Source organism: Nerophis lumbriciformis, linkage group LG04 (genome assembly GCF_033978685.3).
Source record: "Nerophis lumbriciformis linkage group LG04, RoL_Nlum_v2.1, whole genome shotgun sequence".
Taxonomy (NCBI): Eukaryota; Metazoa; Chordata; class Actinopteri; order Syngnathiformes; family Syngnathidae; genus Nerophis; species Nerophis lumbriciformis.
In genome coordinates this window covers 46,262,865-46,283,333 of record NC_084551.2, presented here as the reverse complement: position 1 = coordinate 46,283,333, position 20,469 = coordinate 46,262,865, and the positions used below count along the sequence as shown (strand labels likewise).

The 20,469-nt window shown below is 42.1% G+C and overlaps 1 protein-coding gene across 1 annotated transcript in view; it reads right to left on the bottom strand.

The window, feature by feature from the left end:
• Positions 1-20,469, bottom strand: part of thsd7ab (thrombospondin, type I, domain containing 7Ab) — a 671,822-nt gene that overhangs the window by 292,352 nt on the left and 359,001 nt on the right. The window contains exon 8 of the mRNA XM_061956418.2: positions 15,803-15,997. Within this exon, the coding sequence (XP_061812402.2) occupies positions 15,803-15,997 (195 nt within the window). The remainder of the gene's footprint in view (positions 1-15,802; positions 15,998-20,469) is intronic.

Genomic DNA, 20,469 nt, shown 5'->3' with positions numbered 1-20,469 from the left:
ACTTGTTTTAAGTGTTTTGGTCCTAAATGATCTCAGTAAGATATTACAGCTTGTTGCTGAGATTTGATGACCTATATTGAGTAAAACATGCTTGAAACTAGAATATCAACTGTTGCAAAGCTGTGTCATCAACACTCACAAGTATAAAACTACTTTTTTAAAGTAATAAGTTCTTATTTCAAGCATGAAAAAAAAAAATCATGACTTTTACACAATTGTGTCTCATAATTAAAACAGATGACAGCCAAATGTTTTATTTTCAATGAAACAATTGAACATAAGTTCTCATATAGAAGTACAGTTGGCACAGTACAGTAAACTGACATTTCTAACAATTTTGAACAGAAATAGTTCATGCACATTCAGATAAATTCTTCAAAATTACAATTAAAATAATTTTGGCCGGGGGCCGGGCTGTAAATATGCTCACTAATTGACTGAAAGAGCACGCACTTGGCGCGATGATGTCATGTTATCGATGGAAAAATGCATTTGTAGCTGCCACCTTACCGTGGTAGAGGAGTTTGCGTGTCCCAATGATCCTAGGAGCTATGTTGTCCGGGGGTTTCTATGCCCCCTGGTAGGGTCTCCCAAGGCAAACTGGTCCTAGGTGAGGGATCAGACAAAGAGCAGCTCGAAGACCTCGATGAAGAACAAACACAAAGGACCCAGATTTCCCTCGCCCGGACGCGGGTCACCGGGGCCCCCCTCTGGAGCCAGGCCCGGAGGTGGGGCACGATGGCGAGCGCCTGGTGGCCGGGCCTGTCCCCATGGGGCCCGGCCGGGCACAGCCCGAAGAGGCAACGTGGGTCCCCCCTCCAATGGGCTCACCACCCATAGCAGGGGCCATAGAGGTCGGGTGCAGTGTGAGCTGGGCGGCAGCCGAGGGCAGGGCGCTTGGCGGTCCGATCCTCGGCTACATAAGCTGGCTCTTGGGACGTGGAACGTCACTTCGCTGGGGGGGAAGGAGCCTGAGCTAGTGCGTGAGGTGGAGAAGTTCCGGCTAGATATAGTCGGACTCACTTCGACGCACAGCAAGGGCTCTGGAACCACTTCTCTTGAGAGGGGCTGGACTCTCTTCCACTCTGGCGTTGCCAGCAGTGAGAGGCGACGGGCTGGGGTGGCAATTCTTGTTGCCCCTCGGCTCAAAGCCTGCACATTGGAGTTCAACCCGGTGGACGAGAGGGTAGCTTCCCTCCGCCTTCGGGTGGGGGGACGGGTCCTGACTGTTGTTTGCGTTTATGCGCCAAGCGGCAGCTCAGAGTACCCACCCTTTTTGGATTCACTCGAGGGAGTACTGGAGAGTGCTCCCCCGGGTGATTCCCTCGTTCTACTGGGGGACTTCAACGCTCATGTTGGCAGCGACAGTGAAACCTGGAGAGGTGTGATTGGGAAGAATGGCCGCCCGGATCTGAACCCGAGTGGTGTTCTGTTATTGGACTTTTGTGCTCGTCACAGATTGTCGATAACAAACACCATGTTCAAACATAAGGGTGTCCATATGTGCACTTGGCACCAGGACACCCTAGGCCGCAGTTCCATGATCGACTTTGTAGTTGTGTCATCGGATTTGCGGTCTCATGTTTTGGACACTCGGGTGAAGAGAGGGGCGGAGCTTTCTACCGATCACCACCTGGTGGTGAGTTGGCTGCGATGGTGGGGGAGGATGCCGGACAGACCTGGCAGGCCCAAACGCATTGTGAGGGTTTGCTGGGAACGCCTGGCAGAGTCTCCTGTCAGAGAGAGTTTCAATTCCCACCTCCGGAAGAACTTTGAACATGTCACGAGGGAGGTGCTGGACATTGAGTCCGAGTGGACGATGTTCCGTACCTCTGTTGTCGAGGCGGCCGATTGGAGCTGTGGCCGCAAGGTAGTTGGTGCCTGTCGTGGCGGTAATCCTAGAACCCGTTGGTGGACGCCGGCGGTGAGGGATGCCGTCAGGCTGAAGAAGGAGTCCTATCGGGTTCTTTTGGCTCATGGGACTCCTGAGGCAGCAGACAGGTACCGACAGGCCAAGCGGTGTGCGGCTTCAGCGGTCGCGGAGGCAAAAACTCGGACATGGGAGGAGTTCGGGGAGGCCATGGAAAAAGACTTCCGGACGGCTTCGAAGCAATTCTGGACCACCATCCGCCGCCTCAGGAAGGGGAAGCAGCGCAGTGTCAACACCTTGTATGGTGGGGATGGTGCTCTGCTAACCTCGACTGCGGATGTTGTGGATCGGTGGAGGGAATACTTCGAAGACCTCCTCAATCCTACCAGCACGTCTTCCTATGAGGAAGCAGGGCCTGGGGAATCTGTGGTGGGCTCTCCTATTTCTGGGGCTGAGGTTGCCGAGGTTGTTAAAAAGCTCCTCGGTGGCAAGGCCCCGGGGGTGGATGAGATCCGCCCGGAGTTCCTTAAGGCTCTGGATGTTGTGGGGCTGTCTTGGTTGACAAGACTCTGCAACATCGCGTGGACATCGGGGGCGGTACCTCTGGATTGGCAGACCGGGGTGGTGGTTCCTCTCTTTAAGAAGGGGAACCGGAGGGTGTGTTCCAACTATCGTGGGATCACACTCCTCAGCCTTCCCGGTAAGGTCTATTCAGGTGTACTGGAGAGGAGGCTACGCCGGATAGTCGAACCTCGGATTCAGGAGGAACAGTGTGGTTTTCGTCCTGGTCGTGGAACTGTGGACCAGCTCTATACTCTCGGCAGGGTCCTTGAGGGTGCATGGGAGTTTGCCCAACCAGTCTACATGTGCTTTGTGGACTTGGAGAAGGCATTCGACCGTGTACCCCGGGAAGTCCTGTGGGGAGTGCTCAGAGAGTATGGGGTAACGGACTGTCTTATTGTGGCAGTTCGCTCCCTGTATAATCAGTGCCAGAGCTTGGTCCGCATTGCCGGCAGTAAGTCGGACACGTTTCCAGTGAGGGTTGGACTCCGCCAAGGCTGCCCTTTGTCACCGATTCTGTTCATAACCTTTATGGACAGAATTTCTAGACGCAGTCAGGGCGTAGAGGGGATCTGGTTTGGTGGCTGCAGGATTAGGTCTCTGCTATTTGCAGATGATGTGGTCCTGATGGCTTCCTCTGGCCAAGATCTTCAGCTCTCGCTGGATCGGTTCGCAGCCGAGTGTGAAGCGACTGGGATGGGAATCAGCACCTCCAAGTCCGAGTCCATGGTTCTCTCCCGGAAAAGGGTGGAGTGCCATCTCCGGGTTGGGGAGGAGATCTTGCCCCAAGTGGAGGAGTTCAAGTACCTCGGAGTCTTGTTCACGAGTGGGGGAAGAGTGGATCGTGAGATCGACAGGCGGATCGGTGCGGCATCTTCAGTAATGCGGACGCTGTATCGATCCGTTGTGGTGAAGAAGGAGCTGAGCCGGAAGGCAATGCTCTCGATTTACCGGTCGATCTACGTTCCCATCCTCACCTATGGTCATGAGCTTTGGGTCATGACCGAAAGGACAAGATCACGAGTACAAGCGGCCGAAATGAGTTTCCTCCGCCGAGTGGCGGGGCTCTCCCTTAGAGATAGGGTGAGAAGCTCTGTCATTCGGGGGAAGCTCAAAGTAAAGCCGCTGCTCCTCCACATCGAGAGGAGCCAGATGAGGTGGTTCGGGCATCTGGTCAGGATGCCACCCGAACGCGTCCCTAGGAAGGTGTTTCGGGCACGTCCGACCGGTAGGAGGCCACGGGGAAGACCCAGGACACGCTGGGAAGACTATCTCTCCCGGCTGGCCTGGGAACGCCTCGGGATCCCCCGGGAGGAGCTGGACGAAGTGGCTGGGGAGAGGGAAGTCTGGGCTTCCCTGCTTAAGCTGCTGCCCCCGCGACCCGACCTCGGATAAGCGGAAGAAGATGGATGGATGGATGGATGGATGATTTGCCTGAGCGGCTAGGAGACCCCGAGAGTAACAAGCGGTTGCCTTGTTGCCTTCCATTAAGAACAATACATTTGTTTTTAGTATAAGTTTGCTGGTTTCAAGAAATGTAATGCTGAGCGCATATCATTATGTCAAGATAATGGCACTAGCATTTACTTATTTAAGAATATTTTTCAACATATTGAGCAAAAAAATCTCTTTTTTTTTTTCTACCAAGAAAAGTGCACTTGTTATTAGTGAGGATGTTCTTATTTTAAGGTATTTTTGGGTTCATTGAGGTTAGCTAATTTGACTTGTTTTGGAAAGTCTTGACAAGCCAAATTTTCTTGTTCTATTGGCAGATAATTGCTTAGTTCAAATAAAATACCCCTCATTTTTATTTATTTTTTTCTTGTTTTTGAACACTGACTTTTTGCAGTGTAGATTGTCACTGAAGGCATCAAAACTACGACACCTGTGATGTGAAAACCCATTCAGGTGACTACCTCTTGAAGCTCGTCGAGAGAATGCCAAGAGTGTACAAAACAGTAATCAGAGCAAAGGGTGGCTATTTTGAAGAAACTAAAATATAAAACATGTTTTCGGTTATTTCACCTTTTTTGTTAAGTACACTGCAAAAAGTCAGTGTTCAAAAACAAGAACAAAAATACAAAAATGAGGGGTATTTTATTTGAACTAAGCAAAATTATCTGCCAATAGAAAAAGAAAATTTGGCTTGTCAAGACTTTCCAAAACAAGTAAAAATAGCTAACCTCAATTAACCCAAAAATACCTTAAAATAAGTATATTCTCACTAATAAGTGCATTTTTCTTGATAGAGAAAACAAATGAGACCTTTTTTCTCAATATGTTGAAAAATATTCTTAAATTAAGTAAATGCTAGTGCCATTATCTTGACATAATGATATGCGCTTGGTATTATATTTCTTGAAACCAGCAAACTTACACTAAAAAGTAGTTTCTTTTTCTTAATGGAAAGGCAAAAAGGCAACGCTCAGGCAAATCATATGGTCTAAAAATGCATTTTCCCATCGATAACATGACATCATCGCGCCAAGTGCGTGCTCTTTCAGTCAATTAGTGAGCAAGGAATATATGTAAATATATATATATATATATATACATATATATATATATATATATACATATATATATATATACATATATATACATATACATATATATACATATATATATATATATATATATATGTATATATATATATATATATATATATATATATATATTTACAGCCCGGCCCCCGGCCAGTTTTTTTTATTGTAATTTTGAATAATTTATCTGAATGTGCATGAACTATTTCTGTTCAAAATTGTTTGGAATGTCACATGTTAAATGTTTAAATATTAACTGTCGGTTTAATTATGAGACACAATTGTGTCAAAGTCATGATTTTTTATTTATTTATTTTTTTTAAATTTTTATTTAATAAGAAATTATTACTTTAAAAAAGTAGTTTTATACTTGTGAGTGTTGATGACACAGCTTTGCAACAGTTGATATTCTAGTTTCAAGCATGTTTTATTCAACACTTGTGATTTAGGGCTATATAAATAAACATTGATTGATTGATTGATTGATATAGGTCATCAAATCTCAGCAACAAGCTTATCTTACTGAGATCATTTAGGACCAAAACACTTAAAACAAGTAAAACACTAACATAAAATCTGCTTAGTGAGACGAATTATCTTATCAGACAGAAAATAAGCAAATATCACCCTTATTTGAGATATTTAATCTTACTTAGATTTCAGTTTTTGCAGTGCATAACTCCACATGTGTTCATTCATAGTTGTGATGCCTTCAGTGACAATCTACAATGTAAATAGTCATGAAAATAAAGAAAACCCATTGAATGAGAAGGTGTGTACAAACCTTTGGCCTGTACTGTATATTCATTTACATTAGATTCTGTTTAGTGTCTTCCATGTAGAAAATGTACCAAAGTAGCCCTCGCGTCATTTACGTTTTCTGTATGTAGTTTGGACACTAGTGTCCTCCAACAAATGAATCCTACCAGGCATCCTTCCAATTGCTTATGACAGTGTACTTACAAGTATGTTGAAATATGAATGCTACGGGAACAACATCACAGCTAGACTAGTGCACAGGAAGCAAGTAAAGGGGCTAATAACATTTCTAATACGTATGGGGAAGATCTACTTTGCAGGTGGACCCTCTGAAGTTAACTATAACCTTATAATGAAAAATAATAAAACATATATCTCCAGGAGTCTGGTATCATATACCGTCTGATACTGTAGAGTACAAGTAGTACAAGGCGCTATGCAAGTGACTGTTATTAAGAGTAAAAAGTACAACGAAAAAGCAAAAAAAACATCTTATTATAATTTTCATCTTTGACTCATCATCGCTGGTACTTTTGTGAAGCATATTTATGACAGCTAATTTGAAAGCCAGATAAAAGAAGCAGCAGCAATGTTTTATTTATTCATACGGCTTGTACCATTAGAGGAGAAGTGCACTTTTTTGGAATTTTGCCTATCATTCACAATCCTCATGTAAGACAAAAACACCTTTTTCCTTTTTTTAATGGATTTTAAAGGCCTACTGAAACCCACTACTACCGACCACGCAGTCTGATAGTTTATATATCAATGATGAAATCTTAACATTGCAACACATGCCAATACAGCCGGGTTAGCTTACTAAAGTGCAAGTTTAAATTTTGCGCAAAATATCCTGCTGAAAACGTCTCGGTATGATGACGCCTGCGCGTGACGTCACGAATTGTAGAGGACATTTTGGGACAGCATGGTGGCCAGCTATTAAGTCGTCTGTTTTCATCGCAAAATTCCACAGTATTCTGGACATCTGTGTTGGTGAATATTTTTGCAATTTTTTCAATGAACAATGGAGACAGCAAAGTAGAAAGCTGTAGGTGGGAAGCGGTGTATTGCGGCAGGTGTTGTGCCGGATAACGCAAACCCGCCGTATAATGCACCCCCTGACTGTTGTGCCGGATAACACAGCCGGTGTTTCATTGTTTACATTCCCGGAAGATGACAGTCAAGCTTTACCATTGGCCTGTGGAGAACTGGGACAACAGAGACTCTTACCAGGAGGACTTTGAGTTGGATACGTAGACACGGTACCGTGAGTACGCATGCAGCTGCGGCTTCCAAACATTTGATCGCTTGCCCGTACGTGCGTGCCGCTATGTGCATGTCACTTACGTAACTTTGGGGACTTTGGGGAAATATATGTGCTGTATGAACTTTGGGGAGGTGAACGGTACTTTGGGCTGTGGGATTGAGTGTGTTGTGCAGGTGTTTGAGTTGTATTGGCGGGTTATATGGACGGGAGGGGGGAGGTGTTTGTTATGCGGGATTAATTTGTGGCATATTAAATATAAGCCTGGTTGTGTTGTGGCTAATAGAGTATATATATGTCTTGTGTTTATTTACTGTTTTAGTCATTCCCAGCTGAATATCAGGTCCCACCCGCCTCTCACTGCCCTCTAGTCCTTCACTCTCACTTTCCTCATCCACAAATCTTTCATCCTCGCTCAAATTAATGGGGAAATCGTCGCTTTCTCGGTCCGAATCGCTCTCGCTGCTGGTGGCCATGATTGTAAACAATGTGCAGATGTGAGGAGCTCCACAACCTGTGACGTCACGCTACTTGTCTGCTACTTCCGGTACAGGCAAGGCTTTTTTTATCAGCGACCAAAAGTTGCGAACTTTATCGTCGATGTTCTCTACTAAATCCTTTCAGCAAAAATATGGCAATATCGCGAAATGATCAAGTATGACACATAGAATGGACCTGCTATCCCCGTTTAAATAAGAAAATCGCATTTCAGTAGGCTTTTAAGTCCTTATATATGGCAAATACGAGGTGGCTAACAAAGCAGCTAATTTCGCCGATAAATCCCTCAAAAAAAAAACATCCAAAAACCGCCAACAATACTCCATTTACATCGCGTGACCTGAATATTAACCAAGTATTAGCAATATTGTTATTATAAGCGCTAGTATTTTAGCGGCGCCACAATCACAGAGCGCTAACTAGCTTATGCTGCCACATTGACATATTGAGCTGATGAAGTTAAAGTTAATTCTCGATTATAAATAATGCTTCTCACCTGGACAGTAGAAGGTGGCGGACATAAACCGAGAAGTTGGTCAACTTTGACATCCAACTTAGATCCAAACACGGCGAGAAAGAAACGAAAAGTTTGTGACTTTTTTTTTTTAACCCTTCAAAATAATTACAATCATAAACATCCCATCAGTCGGCATTCCTTGTGAGAGCAGACATTGTACAGTAAATGATTGTTTTATTATGTTTTAAGTTTATATGTCTTGTTCAGCAGTTAGCAATACTGCTACATGATGTTTGTTGTTGAAGGTAAAAGCAAATGTAATTAGTCTGTGTAATTAGTAAGCTTAAATTGAGCAAAATTTGTAGATGTTACATGTTATTATGAATCGGCCTGTTACTTTATTACATATATACAAGCAGCATGTACATAAAACAATGATTGAGGCTTTTAGATGCTTTTTAGAGCGCCTTATAGGCGGAATAGAGCAACTCACGTTTGCTCAATGGTTAGCTGACTTTGGCTAGGGCTTATTTACGATTTAGAATGCATTAAAAAAAAAGAAAAACGTGTTCTTGTCTTGCATGAAGATTGTGAATGATAGACAACATTCCCCTTTAAGTCCTACAGTATATTTAAAGTGATAATTACTTGTCAAAAGGAGGCAGAATAGAATAGCTAAAGGTTTTGAAATAGACTTAATCCACAGATTTTCGGCAGGGGATGGCTTACTGCTAGCTTACAAGTTAACTCGTTCAGGCGTCTGCCACACGCACACACGGGAAAAGAAAAGAAGATCAATTTCGTCAGAATGTGTACTCTCGAAATGGAATTGTTTGACGGCCTAACCTTTTAAGCTTCAAAGGGTCCACCATGTTTGGGGTCTTTTTTGACAGAACGTGTTTTGACACAGCACGACATAAATAGTTGAGCTTTGCGGTGTGCTCCCGAACTTCCACAACAACACAACTATAAATCTATTAGGAGAGCAAAGATTTACCCAAAAGTTCAGGAAACTTCGGCACACGTGAAAGACCTTCAAGTACAGACATACTGTCGTTATATAATGAAACAAGTTAGTCACTCCAGTAGATACATTATTACATAAATACTACACTATACAAGCCTAAAATGATCCACAACACAGATAAACATACAGGCGGTCCTTATTTTATGACGTTTCGTGGTTTTGTTTTTGCCTCATTCCTGTGAGAATCCTGCGAGTGACTATCCAGGACTAGCTGCAGTGGGCTCAAACAACCAGCAGGTAGCATCTGTGAGCAGATGATACTGCATCATCTCTCTTTCGGACTTGTCAGCGCTTTACGTGGAGGACTCGCCATTCATCACGCAATCTTCCCTCACGCTTTGGGTGAGGAATGAGGCAAAGACTATTCCAGAACCACTGCATTATAAATGAATAACCTGCTTTGAAAATGTCTTCTTATGATTTATCTACCGTATTTTTCGGACTATAAGTCGCAGTTTTTTTCATAGTTTGGCCGGGCTCCAGTGCGATTTATATATGTTTTTTTCCTTCTCCTGCTTGGCACTCAGCATCAAGGGTTGGAATTGGTGGTTAAATCACCAAAAATGATTCCCGGGCGCAGCACCGCTGCAGCCCACTGCTCCCCTCACCTCCCAGGGGGTGAAAAGGGGATGGGTCAAATGCAGAGGACAAATTTCACCATATCTATTGTGTGTGACAATCATTGGTACTTTAACTTTAATTTTATTATGCATTTTTGGCAGGTGCGACTTATACTCCGAAAAATACGGTACTAATTAATAATACAGTATATTGCAAAAATCAGCTTGAATCAATAATCGAGTCTGGATTGAACCATCACGCAAAGAATCGGAATCAACTGAATTGTGAGTTATTAGAACTATTGTATAAAAAGATTAAAAGAAAAACAATTAAATGAGTGTGGGGGACATAGTATTTTTTTTTCTTTTCAGTTACCTTTTTTCCCCTTTATTATGTTTCATTTGTTAGGCAGACTCCTGCAGCACGATTTTGCCCACAATTTAAATCCTAAAAGCTACATTTTTGGTAAAAAACTAAGTAATATATATTTAAAAACACATCTTAGTGCAGGGGTGTCAAACTCAAATACAGAGTGGGCCAAAATTTAAAACTGAACAAAGCCGCGGGCCAAGGTTGAACAAATTAACCTTTTAATAGGGACCCAAACAAGTTTTGCATTGAATATTGACATGCAAAATCGAGTTTCAAATAATAATAATAATAATAATAATTAAAAACTATCAATGGCATATCAAATACAATTTAAATAAAAATTGAATGCCTCTTTTCTATTTGCAGCCTTCTGAGGTAAATATCAACATTGACTTTTTCCACAGGCTAATAAATTTGAAAATAAAATAACAATGAATAAACCAACCAATCAGGACTTTAAACTGCTCAGTTTGCAACACACTGATCTAATCTGATGTGCCCAAGCCAGATACCTGCCATCTTTTCTTGGATGCTAGTTCATTAATGTCGGGGCTGAGGCAACCTTCATTATCCAACGAAGGTGTTCATCAGTCATTATATCTCGTTGACCACCCGGACCACAGTCTTGGGGGCGTGCCAAGTCCGCTTTTCATCCCTTCTAACAACGTGCCGGCCCAGTCACAAGATATGTGCGGCTTCTGTACGCACACACAAGTTAATGCAATGCATACTTGTTCAACACCGATATAGGTCACACTGAGGGTGCCCGTATAAACAACTTTAACAATGTTAGAAACATACGCGAAATATATCGGTGGGCCAGCTCTAGTGTTAATTTGATATCGCCTCAAGGGCCAAGTGAGATTACACGGCGGGCCAAATTTGGCCCGCGGGCCAGAGTTTGACACCCATGTCTTAGTGGCTTTAAGAAAGGCCTAAATACCCACCTTTTTAGCACAGCTTTTATCTAATTTCTCTGCCTTCTTGTTTTTAAAATACACCGCTTGCCTATCTGTTTTATCCAGTGCTTTAATGCTTTTATTTCTATTTTTTATCTATGTTTGTTTTATCTAATGTTTATCTAGTGTGTGTCATGATTTCATTTCTATTTTAATTTTTTATTATATATACTAACTTTCTATTTTTTTTATTTATTTATTTTTTATACTTTGTAGCACTTTGAGATTTTAACAAATGTAATTCATTATTATTTATTATTATTATGCGTTATTAGTAGGACTGTCAAAGTCAACGCAAAAACGAGTTAAAGCTAAATTCCTGTAATGACACTTTTTTTTTTGGATGTGCAAATGTGTGCACTGTTTGTGTGGTTGTGTGTTTCTGTAAAAGTGTGTTTGTCCATTTTGTGTTTAGCTGTTTAAGCATAATGTTTAATACACAAACATTTGCTGGAGCAAAGAAAGTGTCCAGTCCCATGATTGTCACGTACGGGGGGGTCGCAGCTTGCGGCGAGGTTTGTTTCCCCGGGATGCAAACGGACTACTCTGGACAAGGCGTGCAGGTAAAAACATGATTTAATTATCCAACTAACAAAACAAAGGCAAGCGTGCCTATCGCAGGCGGAAGCTAAGGCAAAAACTTAGGACAGGAAACATACACGGCATGAGGCAAACAAATGACGACAGACTGAGCGTGGAGAGCAAGGTTACTAAATAGCGCTCTGATTAGTGGTTGACCGCAGCTGAGCGTGGGACCACTAACCAGAGGCAGGTGAAAATAATAAGTAGCTATGGCAACCAAACCAAACTCAGGTATCTTAAAACTCATTTGTATACTCTCGCCTTTAAATAGCCCCCCTTTTTTTAGACCAGTTGATCTGCCGTTTCTTTTCCTTTCTCCTCTGCTCCCCCCTCTCCCTTGTGGAGGGGGAGACACAGGTCCGGTGGCCATGGATGAAGTGCTGGCTGTCCAGAGTCGGGACCCGGGGTGGACCGCTCGCCTGTGCATCAGTTGGGAACATCTCTGCGCAGCTGACCCGTCTCCGCTCGGGATGGTTTCCTGTTGGCCCCACTATGGACTGGACTCTTACTATTATGTTGGATCCACTATGGACTGGACTCTTACAATATTATGTTAGACCCACTCGACATCCATTGCATTCGGTCTCCCTAGAGGGGGGGGGGTTACCAACATATGCGGTCCTCTCCAAGGTTTCTCATAGTCATTCACATCGACGTCCCACTGGGGTGAGTTTTTCCTTGTCCTTATGTGGGCTCTGTACCGAGTATGTCGTTGTGGCTTGTGCAGCCCTTTGAGACACTTGTGATTTAGGGCTATATAAATAAACATTGATTGATTGATTGATTGATGAGGTGTCAAACAGGAACTAAAATAGTCCAAAACTAACAGAACATAACAAAAAAACATGATCCTCAAGCTACAACTAGGTTCCTCCTTCCTGCAAGCCCACTCTTCGTGGACATATGACACCCCCAAATAGTAATAGAACTGTGGCCACGTTTTTCACACTTGTCCAAAGTGTCAGGTTCAAACACTGATGACATCTATTAAACAAGACAAGAAGTAAAGAATTAAACGGAGACAGAATTCAATTTGGCTCAATTTGAGGAGAGACGCTTGGACATCTGTACCCTTGTACAGTGTCATTACGCTCTGCCAAAAGATTGTACGCCTCCCCCTTTATTTGGACTTTCTCTGACCACATGACAACAGCTGCTTCTAAGGGACGTGGGTCGTAAACAGCCATCGCCTTTGATTACAACAGTTCAAAAGAAAAGGTTGTAAAAGAGTCCAAAAAGAGGTTCGTAAAACAGTTGAAAAAGGAGGTTCAAAAAGAGGTCGCCTGGAGGGGAGTCTGGTCCTGCTTCCTCTTCGCTTTTGTAGTCCTTGGGTTAAAACAATATCTTTCTGTTGATTACAATACATGCAAGAAAAACAGAACACCTTCATTTTGCTTCCCCACCTACACAGTGGAGTTTTACGAGCCTTCTTCTTGGTAGGTTCAAAGACAGCTTTTGCTTCTCACCGGGCACTCAATGTAACACAAAGTTGTTGTGATAACTAAGAAACTCGCACATGCACATGATTCCTCCGCTGTTGCCATTTCGAATACAAAGTAGCATATAGTTTTAACTTGTGTATGTCAGTAGGCTTTGGATGGAAGCGTTAAAACGGGGAGAAGCTGACGGGGAGAAGATGCTGTTGAAGCGGAGGCACATAAATAATACCGCCCACAACATCCTGAAGAGACGGTCAGAAAGCGATCCGTAAAACATAATCTATGCAACATTTTGATCAAAGATCAACCGTTACATGTTATGTAGACCACAAGGAAGTGTTTTAAATGTAGAAAATCAATTCATGATATGACCCTTTTAAATCATTTGGCATCACTTGTCTTTCTTGGTAAAATATATAAACTAGTGAGGTTCAAAGTGGAATGCAGTTTTTTTTAATAATAATAATAATAATACATTTTATTTATAAGGCGCCTTTCTGGGCACTCAAGGACACCGTACAAAATTACAACAATAAAATCAAATTGGATAAAAAAAACAACAAAGAGAAAAGAAAAGATGATTACAATGAATAAGCAGTCAGGAATAGGTGTGTTTTGAGTCTTGATTTGAAGAGGGATATTGAATCTAAGTTGCGAAGGTCTGTTGGTAAAGAGTTCCAAAGATGTGGGGCAGAGCGGCTGAAAGCTCGGGCACCCATGGTGGACAGTTTAAATAAAGGGACAGTGAGATGGATGGATGAAGAGGATCTTAGGGAACGTGAGGGCGTGGCAACATGGATCAGGTCAGAGAGATATGATGAACTCCTAGCACATTGTTGATATTAAACAAACAAACAAACAAAAAAATAGAGCAAAAAGGTGAAAAATAAAAGAGAAAAAGATCAAATATTGATACTATTAACGAGGGCTGTCAAACAAATAAAATATTTACATGTGATTAAGCCCATTGAGTCTGTTAAGTCGTAACTAATCGTGATTAATCACAGATAGAAAGAAGCTTTTTACCTTTTAATAAGTGTACCTTGGACAGATCATTTTAAAGTTTGTAATTCTATCAACATTGTCATGATCCGTGAGGGAATTTTGCACCTGGTTGTGGTAATGCACACACCTACTCAGTGGCCTAGTGGTTAAGTGTCCGCCCTGAGATCGGTAGGTTGTGAGTTCAAACCCCGGCCGAGTCATACCAAAGACTATACAAATGGGACCCATTACCTCCCTGCTTGGCACTCAGCATCAAGGGTTGGAATTGGGGGTTAAATCACCAAAAATGATTCCCGGGCGCGGCACCGCTGCTGCCCACTGCTCCCCTCACCTCCCAGGAGGTGATCAAGGGGATGGGTCAAATGCAAAGGACAAATTTCACCACACCCAATGTGACAATCATTGGTACTTTAACTTTAACTTTAACTTTAACCCAGGGCTTGCGGAGGCGGATCTCTGCTTCCTTTCGGGACATTTTGTGTTTGATTACCAAATAAATGCATGACACAAAACACACGACTACACACTGCTTTTAACGCCTGCCTCACTTCACTAAATGTAGCGACAAAGTTGCCAAGTTGATTTCCTTTTTGTTCGAATAATTGTTTCTTAGTTATCACAACAACTTTGTGTTACATTGAGTGCCCGGTGAGAAGCAAAAGCTGTCTTTGAACCTACCAAGAAGAAGGCTCGTAAAACTCCACTGTGTAGGTGGGGAAGCAAAATGAAGGTGTTCTGTTTTTCTTGCATGTGTTGTAATCAACAGAAAGATATTGTTTTAACCCAAGGACTACAAAAGCGAAGAGGAAGCAGGACCAGACTCCCCTCCAGGCGACCTCTTTTTGAACCTCCTTTTTCAACTGTTTTACGAACCTCTTTTTGGACTCTTTTACAACCTTTTCTTTTGAGCTGTTGTAATCAAAAGCGATGGCTGTTTACGACCCACGTCCCTTAGAAGCAGCTGTTGTCATGTGGTCAGAGAAAGTCCAAATAAAGGGGGAGGCGTAAAATCTTTTGGCAGAGCGTAATGACACTGTAAAAGGGTACAGATGTCCAAGCGTTTCTCCTCAAATTGAGCCAAATTGAATTCTGTCTCCGTTTAATTCTTTACTTCTTGTCTTGTTTAAAAGATGTCATCAGTGTTTGAACCTGACACTTTGGCTACGTCTTAATCTCTGGCAAAGACAAGTGTGAAAAACGTGGCCACAGTTCTATTACTGTTTGTGGGTGTCATATGTCCACGAAGAGTGGGCTTGCAGGAAGGAGGAGCCTAGTTGTAGCTTGAGGAATATCGATAAGAGATTTTCTTTTTTTTAAACATCGTCATAATTAATTGATTGGATTACGGTTTAAAATCAATCGTGCAGCCCAACAGGGTGTCAAATAAACGGAAAGAAGTGTAATTAAATATAAGTGTGGAAATCAATAATGGTTGCATTCTCAGTCGTAGAGAGCGTCGTGAAGGATAAAGATCTCAGAACAGTGTGACTGTTCATTTAATGATGGGTTCTACATGTAAAGCGACTTTGGGTACTTAGAAAAGCGCTATATAAATCCCAGTTATTATTATTATTATTTAGCCTAACTTAGCTTCAAGTCCCAGCATGAAACTACAACTCCACCGACATTTCTCTTGTAGGAACATAACTCGTTCGTAGCCCGAGGACCTCCTGTATTTTGGACATGTAAACGTGCTATGAAATACATTTCGTTCACACAACTAGCTACTAGAGCTACTACTCAGCTTCAGTTACCCTCCATCACTGTGATCCAGGCCACCACCATGGCAGTGACTGCGAGTGAGGACACACAACCAACAAAAAGTAGGCGATGAGACGTCAACAGAAATAACAAGTAGCACAAAAAAAGATACAAGACAGGACCAGGCCAAGACCTCCCACTCACCTTCTCCTGCGTTGTAGGCCAGAATGGAGCGAGTCCTCATCTGCTTGCCCTCGATGGTTTTACTGGAGCAGGTCTGAGAGCAGGTGGACCAGGTTGTCCACTCGCTGAGCACGCAGTCCCTGGAGCAAGGCACCTCACAGACCACGGGCTCCTGAGGCGGTGTGGACGAGCACAGACTTTTGTCCACCTCTTCCCCTGAGGACAGCAATTAAGACAGGTTAGAGTTGTGCTTGTTGTTCCAAGGAGAGCAACAATGTTCTCTCGATATTGATCAGTTATAAAGATGATCAGGATTGAAAACATGATCCATCTTGGGGATTTTGCACATGGTCTTAGAGGTTTATTTAATGTAAATCAATATTTTTATATACAAACCCTGTTTCCATATGAGTTGGGATATTGTGTTAGATGTAAATATAAATGAAATACAATGATTTGCAAATTCTTTTCAACCCATATTCAATTGAATGCACTACAAAGACAAGATATTTGATGTTCAAACTCATAAACTTTATTTTTTCTTTGCAATTAATAATTAACTTAGAATTTCATGGCTGCAACACGTGCCAAAGTAGTTGGGAAAGGGCATGTTCACCACTGTGTGACATCACCTTTTCTTTTAACAAGACTCAATAAACTATTGGGAACTGAGGAAACTAATTGTTGAAGCTTTGAAAGTGGAATTCTTTCCCATTCTTGTTTTATGTAGAGCTTCAGTCGTTCAACAGTCCAGGGTCTCCGCTGTCGTATTTTAGGCTTCATAATGCACCACACATTTTCGATGGGAGACAGGTCTGGACTGCAGGCGAGCCAGGAAAGCACCCGCACTCTTTTTTTACGAAGCCACGCTGTTGTAACATGTGCTGAATGTGGCTTGGCATTGTTTTGCTGAAATAAGCAGGGCTTATGAAAAAGACGTCTCCATGAAAAAGACGGCGCTTTGATGGCAGCATATGTTGTTCCAAAACCTGTATGTACCTTTCAGCATTAATGGTGCCTTCACAGATGTGTAAGTTACCCATGCCCTGGGCACTAATGCACCCCCATACCATCACAGATGCTGGCTTTTCAACTTTGCGTCCATAACAGTCTGGATGGTTCGCTTCCCCTTTGGTCCGGATGACACGATGTTGAATATTTCCAAAAACAATTTGAAATGTGGACTTGTCAGACCACAGAACACTTTTCCACTTTGCATGAGTCCATCTTAGATGATCTCGGGCCCAGAGAAGCCGGCGGCGTTTCTGGATGTTGTTGATAAATGGCTTTCGCTTTGCATAGTAGAGCTTTAACTTGCACTTACAAATGTAGCAACTAACTGTATTTAGTGACAGTGGTTTTCTGAAGTGTTCCTGAGCCCATGTGGTGATATCCTTTAGAGATTGAAGTCGGTTTTTGATACAGTGCCGTCTGAGGGATCGAAGGTCACAGCCATTCAATGTTGGTTTCCGGCCATGCCGCTTATGTGGAGTGATTTCTCCAGATTCTCTGAACCTTTTGATATTATGGACCGTAGATGTTGAAATCCCTAAATTTCTTGCAATTGCACTTTGAGAAACGTTGTTCTTAAACCGTTTGACTATTTGCTCACGTAGTTGTGGACAAAGGGGTGTACCTCGCCCCATCCTTTCTTGTGAAAGACTGAGCATTTTTTGGGAAGCTGTTTTTATACCCAATCATGGCACCCACCTGTTCCCAATTAGCCTGCACACCTGTGGGATGTTCCAAATAAGTGTTTGATGAGCATTCCTCAACTTTATCAGTATTTATTGCCACCTTTCCCAACTTCTTTGTCACGTGTTGCTGGCATCAAATTCTAAAGTTAATGATTATTTGCACAAAAAAAAAAATGTTTATCAGTTTGAACATCAAATATGTTGTCTTTGTAGCATATTCAACTGAATATGGGTTGAAAATGATTTGCAAATCATTGTATTCCGTTTATATTTACATCTAACACAATTTCCCAAGTCATATGGAAACGGGGTTTGTATCAGTACAGGCCAAACGTTTGGACACACCTTCTCCTCATTTCAATGTGTTTTCTTTATTTTCATGACTATTTACATTGTAGATTGTCACTGAAGGCATTAAAACTATGACACCTGTGAAGTGAAAAACCTTTCAGATGACTACCTATTGAAGCTCATCGAGAGAATGCCAAGAGTGTGCAAAACAGTAATCAGATCAAAGGGTGGCTATTTTGAAGAAACTAGAATATAAAACATATTTTCAGTTATTTCACCTTTTTTTGTTAAGTACATAACTCCACATGTGTTCGTTCATAGTTTTGATGCCTTCAGTGACAATCTACAATGCAAATAGTCATAAAAATAAAGAAAACGCATTGAAAGAGAAGGTGTGTTCAAACTTTTGGCCTGTACTGTATATACAGTCGCGATCAAAAGTTTACATACACTTGTAAAGAACATAATGTCATGACTGTCTTGATTTTCCAATAATTTCTACAACTCTTATTTTTTTGTGATAGAGTGATTGGAGCACATACTTGTTGGTCACAAAAAACATTCATGAAGTTTGGTTCTTTTATGAATTTATTATGGGTCTACTGAAAATGTGACCAAATCTGCTGGGTCAAAAGTATACATACAGCAATGTTAATATTTGCTTACATGTCCCTTGGCAAGTTTCACTGCTATAAGGCACTTTTGGTAGCCATCCACAAGCTTCTGGTTGAATTTTTGACCACTCCTCTTGGTAAAATTGGTGCAGTTGAGCTAAATGTGTTGTTTTCTGACATGGACTTGTTTCTTCAGCATTGTCAGGACTTTGGGAAGGCCATTCTAAAACCTTAATTCTAGCCTGATTTAGCCATTCCTTTACCACTTTTGACGTGTGTTTGGGGTCATTGTCCTGTTGGAACACCCAACTGCGCCCAAGACCCAACCTCTGGGCTGATGATTTTAGGTTGTCCTGAAGAATTTGGAGGTAAATCTCCTTTTTCATTGTCCCATTAAAAGCACCAGTTCCATTGGCAGCAAAACAGGCCCAGAGCATAATACTACCACCACCTTGCTTGACGGTAGGCATCGTGTTCCTGGGATTAAAGGCCTTACCTTTTCTCTTCCAAACATATTGCTGGGTATTGTGGCCAAACAGCTCAATTTTTGTTCCATCTGACCACAGAACTTTCCTCCAGAAGGTCTCATCTTTGTCCATGTGATGTCAGACAAAAGACCATTTTTAAATTGTAAAAATGAAGCAATGCTACCACGCTAGCAAGCGTTAGCGAGCCGGATACGAGCCACCTATATTATATTCTTGTTAATTTCCTGTTAACAGCTGCTTACTTTCTGCTGTAACGTGCTTCCACCTACACTTATTTCTTGGGGTATTTCAACATGCTTATGTAGTTTAGTCTTTATTTGAAGGGACAATGCGCAGAAACATTAAGCTCAAAGACGGATATGTTCTGCATCAGATTATAGCTAAATAGCTCATTTCCGTCTGAAGTCCCTGGCTACCTAAATTAAAAAGATACAAAAACATGCAATAAAATTATAACAATAAAATTATACCATAGCATGTAATGAAATCAAGAAAAGTCATAAAATGTCCTCTCATTGACACATATTTATCCATTATAACCACACCTCATTTACATCACACATACACAATACATGCTCTTGTTCACATCTGTCATCATTTGTAAAAAAAACAACCATGAAAAGGGACAAGCGGTAGAAAATGGATGGATGGATGGATTTTAACAGACATACCTCACAGCTTAGAAAATGTTTTCATGCATAAATATAATACACCGAGTGATAATATACCTGTAAGGAATGCAGTTTATTAGCCGCAATGATGGTTGATGATTATTAACTTGGGGGAGCGTCTGCACACTGTGTATGCACACAGGTAGCTGTTAGCCTCCATCAACCACAGGGGATCATTTGCTTTTGTGATCGGCGAATCAAATACTTCTTTACAGCAATCTGCGATACCGATCGGTGTCCGATCGACAAAAGTAACGCGTTACTGTAACACCGTTACAATAACTAGTAGTCTGACGCGTTATTTTTTATATTCAGTAACTCAGTTACCGTTACTACATGATGCGTTACTGCGTTATTTTACGTTATTTTTTATGTAGTATCGGCTAGAAACACAAAATCTGTGTGTATTTTATTGGAGAGTTGCAGTGTCGTCCTTCTGAATGTTCTTGTGTCACAAGGGAGAGAAGAGGCGCGCTCTGTGTGTGTGTGGGTGTGGAGAGGGGATGTAAGGGGGGGCGTGTCTGTGTTTACTAACAAGACATCATGGCGGAGCCGCAGTCAAGTTTCTTAACATGGAGATATTCTCACTACTTTTCTATTGTCGAGCACAAAGAAAAGAACATTTGAGATAAATGTAAGTTGTGTCTTGGATCAAAGATCCTATCTACTGCCCAAAACAGCAATTCAAATCTGCTGAAACAGCTACAAAAGCAACATGCTTCGACAAAGCTAGTAAAGAGAGACACACTTCACCTCCACCTTCAACGGCGGCTGGATTTTAACGGAGGGACTGCTAGCCAGGACAACATTGATAGAGTCATTGCAGCGTGTGTGCTAGAAGACATGCAGGCTATTTCTACAGTGGAGTCACCCGATTTCAGGCAGCGAATTAGCATGATAGCAAATGGCACGAAAACATTTTCCAAG